The sequence below is a fragment of the Dipodomys ordii genome, unplaced genomic scaffold, assembly GCF_000151885.1.
Source record: "Dipodomys ordii isolate 6190 unplaced genomic scaffold, Dord_2.0 Scaffold98, whole genome shotgun sequence".
Lineage (NCBI taxonomy): Eukaryota > Metazoa > Chordata > Mammalia > Rodentia > Heteromyidae > Dipodomys > Dipodomys ordii.
This window is the reverse complement of record NW_012267314.1, coordinates 10,167,160-10,176,841: the sequence shown is the minus strand read 5'-3', so window position 1 is coordinate 10,176,841 and position 9,682 is coordinate 10,167,160. Positions and strand designations below refer to the sequence as shown.

The following is a 9,682-nucleotide window of genomic DNA, read 5'->3' as shown; positions in this document are numbered from 1 at the left end:
AAAAAAAAAAAAAGATCTTGTATCTTGCAACATTGTTAATTTTACCTAGTTAGTCCTACTGGCTAATGTGCAAATTCAGCCTTGTGTCTGTGTGTACAAAATTTGGTCCCCTACTTACGTTTTTACCTCTTCTCAATCTTTATGCCTTTTTCTTTCCAACCTTTCCTATTGTACCCTTGTTTTGGGTTGTTTGGTTGGTTTTGCTTTTTTTTTTTAAAACTCTGTGTGATACTAAGGGATTTCCTCCATTAGTGAGGGTATTGAAAGTTTTTGTCATAGTGGATGTTGAATTTTCTGAAGTCCTAATTCTTATGCATTTATTGAAGTTAAGGTTTTTCATCTTTATTCAGTGTTATATTGAAGAATTTTTCACATGTTGAACCAAACCTGCACTCTGGGAAACCACACTCGTTCCTGACCAGACTTTGTATTATGGCTAGATTTTTATTCTAGTGTTAAAAATCTATTTGCTGCTTTCAAGACTGAAGTAAGTTTCAATATCAAGTTTACATAACCCCATAATGCAAATTGAAAGGGATGTATCTCCCACTCCTTCTGTTTTCTGAAAGTGTTTTTATAGGCGTAGGATTACCATTACATCTCATGTACATGCTTAGTAACATCAATAAGTTCCATCTAGGCCAGGTTTCTCAGCTTCAAATTTAATTTTTTTCCTTAGGTACAGGACTCGTCAGATAACCCCTTAGATGAGTTTAATAGTTTGTTCTTTCAGCAGTTGCTCCAATATGTCTCTGTTGTCTTCATCATCTTTGTAATGTCTGTAGGATATCACCTCTTTCATATGACCTCTTTCACACTATTACTTATGATAGCTGTCTTCTCTTTATTTTCTATTCTTTATATTTGTCCTTATCTTTATTATTTTTTCCTTCTCTGTACTTGGAATGTAGCTAGTACACAGTAAACACTGACTAAAAGGCAGCTGTCAAAATACAATTCATATTGAAGTGTAAAAGTGACATATTTTGCCAAAAATGACTTTGATTGTTTTGTGTAAAGAAAGTTGGTTTTAAAATATACTGTGTGCAAAACAATTCGTGGACTTGGCAAGTGGTCACTAAGAAAAGCAATACGCATATTGTCAGACATAATTAAAGACTTGATTATTTTGAGAGACAGAATCTACTTAAGAACTATTTTAAATAGAATTGTATTTATAGCTTTTGTTTATCATGTGAGTATGACAAAATGAGAATGCTCGTTTGTATCTCAGTTTAACATCTGTGTGTATGTTATATATTTTACTATGTAATAGATGTTGAAGAAAACGAAGATGCGGGAGCAACCTCTCTGCCCACTCAGCCACCCGAGCCCTCATCCTCTTCAGCATATGACCCAAGCCACATGCCATCAGGCAGCTTTACTGGAATCCAGATTCCCCCAGGTGCACATGCTCCCGCTAATACCCCTGCAGAAGTGCCACACAGCACAGGTAAAAAATCCAAACCTCACTTGTTGACTTTCCTTCGGATAGAAAAAGAATGCCACTGCTTATATTTTGCTCCATAATGATGATTTTGACACATGGTATCTTTAAATTCCATTTGAACCCACAAATATATTTTCTCACTGAAGTTTTAATATTTATTGTATTCAATATGTGTTCAACTCCCTTCATTCTTGACTTCTTCCTTCTAAAATGAAATTATGCATTACTTTTCCTGATTAATTACTAAACGGGAAAAAAATGTATAAATGTTGACTAGTAAACTTTAACATAAAACTTCTTTGTTTCTTTTCCTTCTCTGTTTTCCCTTTTCCTGTCTGTGACAAAGAGACAGCATCTGTAATGACAAAATAATTGGCACTGAAAATGCTTTTGTGAATCAAAGGAAGTGTTACATCTTGGTGTAGCATCTCAAAATCTTCAGAAAGATTTTGTGTATTGATTATAAACTATGTAAGAGCAGAGCTATAGTTACATATGAATTTAATAGTAATATATTGGTAGTAATATATAATATAGAGGTTTATTGTATATATATATAAATCTATAAATATATATATAAATGTATATATATAAATCTCAATAAATCTCTCTCTCTCTCTCTCTCTCTCTATATATATATATATATGAAAGCACTTTTTAGTAGAAATGCTCTATTGGGTTGATCCAATATAAAATTTTGATTATGTTAACTCAGGCATGAGGTTGTATATACATCATGCATCTCTCTCTCTCTTTCTCTCTCTCTCTCATTTATTAGAACAGGAAATAAATAAACTTAGAACTTTATATCCTTTTGGACTTAGTGATTAAACATTTATCTTTGCAGCAGCTATTTTGGAAGCCATCATCTATTTTTAAAGTCTAAAGAAATTAATCGTTTATCCCAAGAACGTCAGCCTACATGGTAATAGATCCAATATTTGACCCCAATTCCCTGATTTCCTGTTTTTGCCCTCTAACTTTATGTCACCAAGGAATTAAAATATTGCCAATTCAAAACCTATTTCTCTGGTATACAGTTCCCTTTAATATTGGTTTGAGTTGTTGGAATCTCCTCTTAGCCTCCAGATTTTTTCTATTATATTTGAAGCATTTTGAACTTAGTTCATAGTCATACAAAAATCAAAATAAGTTTTCATTTATAAACATAGCAGATGTTTCCCCTCTTACTCACTTTAAGAACGATTTACTTTCTTTCAAATAAAGGTCCAGGATGCACTTTTATCAAAGGGAAATCCTTAAGATAGCTGAAAAGAATAGTATGTACTAATTTACAGCTTTTAGTTTTTAGTTCACAAAAAAAAAAAAAAGGAGGGTAGGAATGGTAATTGTTTAACCAGTTTTTGCTTCTTCTGCTTTGCTCTCTCCATAAATACCATATGCTGGTGATTAGAATGTAAGGGTTGTTTTGTTTGTTTCTTGAAGCATATACCTCTTATACTCTATAAGTGTTACAGAATATCTTAAAAGAAAACCCAATTAGATAAAAGAATTAGGTAATAAATAGTGCTAACCTTTTTATTAGAAACTGAGCTTTGTGGTAATAATGGTTTCAGAAGTGCTGTATTTGCATTCTCCTGTTAGGTTTTGGTGTTTTCTTTGACATTCTTCTCTGTGCGTTTCTTTCAGTTCCTGTGATTACACTGAACCCAATCTGCCTACTTCTTTACCTTTGTGCTTTTCCTCTCAGTTTAGTATATCTTTAACTCTCAGGGTTTTTGTACTTTCAAAATTTTTCCCTTCACTTTGTCTGTATCTTTTTATATTTTTTTTCAATTTTATTAGTTAAAATTTTTAGTAAAGATTTTTGTAAACCAGACATGGTGACATATGCTTGTAGTTTGTAGTCTTATACTTGGTGAAGCAGGAGCCTGGCAAGTTCATGGCCAACCTGTACTGCATGGGGTAGCCCTGACTTAAAACATGCACAAAATATGTTTTCATGATTATTAATATGTCCAAAAGTTATAAAATGAATTATACAAAAAAATTAAGTGATGTAAAATAATATATATTTCATCCACTTTTTATCTTTGGATAGAGATAAATCCTTCAGAGACAGAACTTTTCCCCTGGAAAACTAGAATTTCATCAAGTTTTGTGAAAGCATTGTTCTACAACTCTTCTACAACATGTACTTGTATCTCTAGAAAATTCCTAATTTATCTTCTGCCTTTCTTTTGTTCCTGTTTCCCTATCCCAGTGTATTTCCCCCTAATTATCTCTACTACCAATTGCCAGTTGTCATATATCCTATTCCAATTTAAGCTGATACCTTAGAATAAATAACCTTGCTTTGACAGATTATTTGATTTCATTGGTTTCGACTAACCAGTTTTTCTACTTCATTTGCTTTATAATTATATCTCACCTTGTCCCCAAAAATATTAATATGGCTAAGGAATTAAAATCTGAGAAGAGAATATGCTTTTCAGATAATGTGATGTGTAAGGTAAAGCTAAGGTTTCATCTCCAGTACCTCAAAATGAAGACTGGGAAGAGGAAGATAGTCAGACACAGAATTCTTTCTTAGTATATAGTTAAGTCTGCTCGTTTTTTTGTTTCTGATTTGCAGGTGTCACAAGTAGTACTGTCCAGCCGGCCCCACAGACTATTCCAGCCATCGATCCTGCACTGTTCAGTACAATTTCCCAGGGTAAGTCAGCTGGATGTTGTGTAAGTTGTATTGTATCCTCTATTTTAGGGTATTACTTTATAATATTATCTTGGGAGTACCAGGTATTTAAATGTTCTTATTTAAATTTGAATGTCTAGTTAATTCAAAACAAATTTCTTTCAATGCCTGTGTTCACTAAATTCTCAAATGAACCAGGACTATCATATAATCAAAAACAAGGAAATTGGATCTGTTCCCCTTTGTTCCACTTCATTCTTTTTCTTTATTTTGTCGTCTGTTATATATATCTACAAACATGTAGTAGCTAAAGCCACCATGGAAGCTGATGCTAAATTATTCAAGATTGCTATATATTATGACTGTGACCTTCCTTTTCTGCACTAGATTGTCTCAAGTAATTTGAAAATAAACATCTCTGAGATTAATTATTTTGATGGGCTGTTTGATAGGTGATGGTATGTTGATTCTGATCTTTCCTACTTTTCTGTTTCTTACCTCATGTCATATATAAAGTTATTTTTATTTTTCTTGTTCATAGATTACTTCTTCATATGTGATATGGGATTTAATTTTTTATATTTAAAAACTCTAAGTGTTTTTAATAATCATTTCCTCTGATTGCATGTATGCAGGTATGTTTTCTTACTTGATTGTCTAGATACATGAAGTTAAAGGGCAAAATGCAGAACATGATAGAGTATGACCCTGTTTAAAAGGAAAGAATGAAGAAACAAAACTATACTTTTCTAGGTATATATCGTTGTGTAAATGTGTTCTTATTTCTTTACTACTTCCTGCTAATTTACACAAATCTTAAAGGTGACTTTTTTTTCTCAGATGGTACTGGTTGACTCAGTCTCATACTTACCCAGATTGCTTGTTAGTCTGGCACTGTACCAGTTGAGCTGCACCTCCAGCCTAGCATTTTAGATTTTTGCTGGTTAAAAATTTTTGGAGATGCACTCTGGCAGACATTTTTGCTAGGGCTTCCAACTACACTTCTCTAGATCTGTTTCCTGAGTAGCTAGGATTACAAGCATGAGCCACCAGCACCCGGCTTCAATTCAGATTTTTAGTTCATATTTTTATTATCACTTAATTACATTTTTAATGAAGGAAAGCCTGATAAAAAAGTAATTATTTGAAAATATCTTTTGTGTTTGTTAAATAAACCTAAATAAATAATCCTAATGTCTTAATATGCCTTTAAGTTATATTTTGAATTAAAATCTGAGTTTATTATTGTAAGTAAGTTATTGTTTTTAATATGAGTTACATAATTTGTTATGCATGTCTATAATTTATACATATATAAAATATACATTCACATCTATTTTTCAGTTAAAGTGCTTTATTCTCATTTTATAAATATTGAGATTATTTTATGAAAAATGCAATATTTGTGCCTTAAGACAGTTTTATTATTGGTGGCTAAGTTTACCTTATAAAAATTTTAAATAGTAACAGTTCTTGTCATTATACAATTATGTCTTATTAATTTTGAGTGATGTGTCAGCAAGCAGAGCCTGAAAGCCAGTGCTGTTAAAATAAGATTAATCTGAGCATGAGGGCTGTCTTCCAGCAAGTCTGGTAAATTCTAGATGGATGCCTTCTGTGTCTAAAGGATACAGTATTAAAGTAGAAATGCACAATGTTGAAGGGGAAGGGAACTCATACTACTTACCTACATGATATGTGTATCCAAGACACCTGAGCCTCTTCACTTTTTGATAGATAATTAACGAATCTGGAACTTTTCAAGGAAAAAAAAAAATAGAAGCTGAAGTATGCCTGACTAAATTATCAGTAGAACTGAAGAATAGTAGGTTTTTAGGTTGACTGGGTAACAAATACCAAGTTGACTATAAATGTTTTTCAGAAATTTGTGAAGAAACTAAATTGATGCATACCGCTAGCCTTTTAAGTGAGACCAAATTTCAAGGAAACTAAAATAATATCTTTTACTATTAGAAAGTGAAATCATAAGGACCATATTTAATTTTTTTTGTCTTTTTTTCTTTTTTGGTACTGGGGATCGAACCCAGGACGTTGCACTTGCTAGGCAAGCGCTTTGCCACTGAGCTACATCCCAGCCCCCATATTTAATTTTTAATGATACTAATTCAGTAAGTCTCTGAAGATTATATAGCACCCTGAAATATTACTCTGTCAGCTCAAATTTACAAGTATTACCTTTAAAATCTGAAACTTAATCTTTTATTGTATAAACTTTACTTTTGAATGTCTAGTATGAAGTTTTTCATACTTATTTGCTAAAATTTCAGTAACATTTAATTTTAGAAAATATTGATTAAAACTTAATATCAAATTACCTAGAGTTACCATTTCCTCCTTACCTTGGTAATATAATTTTCATTTTATATGAATCAGTAACAAAATTGAAAACATCTAAAAACTAGTAATTCTGAGTGCACCCTTATAAAGAAAATTATAATGTTTATCCTTCTCATTATATTCTATATCTAGCCTCCCCCCATCAGTAAGTATTGCTTCCAGTCCTCATATTAATATCCACAAGGAAGTGGGGCTATTGCAGAAGACTCAGTTCGCTTTTAATCTTACACTTGGAAACACATATTCAAGTATGTTCATATCTAAGATTTAATTAAATAATATATTTTAACCCAAATTAATCAGTTGGGTTCTTACATGTTAATTGGGTATATAGGTGGAAAATTGCTGAAAATAAATATTGGAGAATAATTTGTCCATGGTTTTGTATTTAACTGTGTGTTTTAATGATTAAAAAAAATGTTTGAAGAAACTTGAGAATTTTTTACATGGATAGCACAAAAATGTAAAACATTTTAATGCTGGAAAAAAATTAATACATGTAATGTTTTACATAAAGTATGTTTTTCACCTTTTATATTGAGGGTTATATTTGTATTCTAGCTCATCAAGGTTGAGGGTTTAGTCTGTGTGTATTGTTCCGTGAAGAGAGGAACTCAACCAGTCTAGTATAAACTCCTAAGCTGCCTTCTTGCTCCACACAAACTGGGGTGTAGAGAGGGGCCTTGTTTGCAATTGATTTGCTAAACTACAAAGACTTCTAGGCTGTTTTACTGAAGAAAAAAATGTTGCTCATATGAGCTATTCTTTATTGGCATGTCTCTAGTTTATAATATTTAACAAAAGAATGATGAAAATTTATCGAATGCAAATGGTATTAATACAGCCTTCATGTCTTTATATAACCTTAAATATTTGCTCTAATCTTGAACATAAGCATGTACTTTTTTGTGTAGTCTATTGCATGTCTTGGTTATTTTTCCTCCTCTAGGGGATATCCGTCTCACTCCCGAGGACTTTGCAAGAGCTCAGAAGTACTGCAAATATGCTGGCAGCGCTTTGCAGTATGAAGATGTGAGCACCGCTGTACAGAATCTGCAGAAGGCCCTCAGGTTGCTGACGACGGGCAGAGAATGAAGCCTTTGTTCAGGAGAGAGCCATGTATTTTTGGCATAAGGAACTATTAGTCCATTATTGTATCCTCAGCCTATCAGGAGCACAATTTTAAGGAAGACTTTGGTTCCATTGACCAGGATAGTGACTCTGTGTGTATCAGATTCCTATTGAAGCATTCAGCAGCCTCAGCCAATTTCATTGTCCATTTAGTGGATCCAATAATCTCTGAGTACATAAGGCTGATGTTAGCAAGATCCTAAAAATGTCCATTGAACTCTGCTTCAGAAAATGAAAACACACCTTTACAAAATCATGTTGGGAATAACTTTTCTTAATTTACACACATTAAAGGATTTTTTTTTAATCTGTATCTGGAAAAATAAACCATACTACTTTTTACAAAACTCTAAGTTTAACTTTTAATACAGATTGCCAGAATATTCTAGGTTAGGGGTCATGTTTTTGTCTTCCTCGAGATTTACAAAACAAATACAAACATCCGAAAATACTAGATGAATCCAAAAGAAATTGTGTTCAAACTCAGTTTATAGTCATGTCAGATGTTATTGTTAAAAATTTGAAATTTCACAGAAGGAAATATGAAGTGACAAAGTAGAATCTCTCTTAGATTTCTGAATGTTAGTTTCCAACTGCTTGCCCCTACCCATTGAAGTGTATGGTGAATTGGTGTTTGCTTCATAGGCAGTTTGCATGTATTAAAAAAATCAAAAAACTCTGTAGTAATTCCTGGCAACTTGATGCTTGAAGTTAACATTCTCCTCTGCTGCTGTGGAGTGGTTCTGTATCTATTGTGTAGATGGGATGATGCAGAAGACTGTGGGTCTTCAGATTCTGTTAGAAGTTTCTTAAGTTTCATGGGGAGCTATGGACTTTTGTACCACCTGGAGTAGTGCTAAGTAAAAAAAAATGAATGCAAGGGTTCTTTAACTAGTTTAACTTATAACAGAGCCAAATGTCTGTATCGATCTGCATGATAGAATTGTCTTTTTTTAACTATTTATATTTAGTTGCAGAATTACAGATGCTTCTATAGTAAAAAAAAGATGGTTGATAAAAAATGCATTTGTCAAATTTTCATGAAACATACATAGTCCACTTTATTAGGTCACTTGAATAGGAATGGGTAGGAATTTGTCAGGCTCCACCAGGGTGACTTGTTACATATGGTGTTAGTGGATAACCTTACTTTTTCATGAAAGTTGCTTTCCACAGCTTTAGAGTTGCTGGACTTACAAGGCTGTTTACTAAAATAATTTCCTGATCCTTATTTTAACAATCTCTTTGAAAGAAAGTGAATCACTAACTCATAATCATTTGTGTCCATTTTTCTCTGCATAAATGTGTTTGTTAGAATGAATAATCAGACTGAATGAACTATTCTAATTATTGTTTAAATTTCCCATTGTCTCCTTAATTTTTTTTTTCTCATATGTTTTCACAGACAGGATTTAGCAGATCTGGATAACCAGTGCTCGAAGATAGTCTATAAACCATCCTTATAATTGACAACTGGCTAGAATTATTCTAAAAGAGTTACATATAAGCAAATTTTAATTCAATTCTTGTTTATACACTAAAAAATATCACCTCCTATTTCATACTCTCATTAGGAGAGCACCTGGCAGGAACGGGACAAGACTATGATGACAGGGCTACGTGTTACCACAAAACCCTTCACTCTGTAGGAGACTTGAAATACAATTCATGAAGTGCTTAGCCCAAGGTAGAATTCAATAAGTGTTTATTGTTGTTCGTTTTAATACTATAATGTGGATGTTAAAATTTTACTTCCCAAATATCAGGGGAAAAAGTTTTCTTTGTGGCCCAATGTCTGAAAATGCTTTCATGCCTGAGGGACTGCACTTCATAATGTTTTCTTACTTTGTATTTGTTTTTATGTAGATGCTAATGATAAAACTCACTCATTCTGGTGTAACACTAGGAAAAACAATTTTTATTCATTCAACATCTATTCACTGAGCAGCTACAAAGAACCTATTTTTCCTTGCAAAAACAAGTAGCAGGAAAAGAATCTCTGCCTCAGAGTTTAGGTTCTAATGAGGTAAAGAACAGACATGTTAAATAAAAGTATATCATATATTGTATTTGGCTAATGGTCCTCA

General features: G+C 32.6%; 1 protein-coding gene across 1 annotated transcript in view; it reads left to right on the top strand.

The window, feature by feature from the left end:
• Vta1 (vesicle (multivesicular body) trafficking 1) overlaps positions 1-8,601 on the top strand; it is a 41,461-nt gene extending 32,860 nt beyond the window's left edge. The window contains exons 6-8 of the mRNA XM_013026993.1: positions 1,277-1,453; positions 4,047-4,127; positions 7,414-8,601. Coding sequence (XP_012882447.1) covers positions 1,277-1,453; positions 4,047-4,127; positions 7,414-7,559 — 404 coding nt within the window. The 3' untranslated portion in view covers positions 7,560-8,601. The remainder of the gene's footprint in view (positions 1-1,276; positions 1,454-4,046; positions 4,128-7,413) is intronic.
• Positions 8,602-9,682: the final 1,081 nt, after the last annotated feature.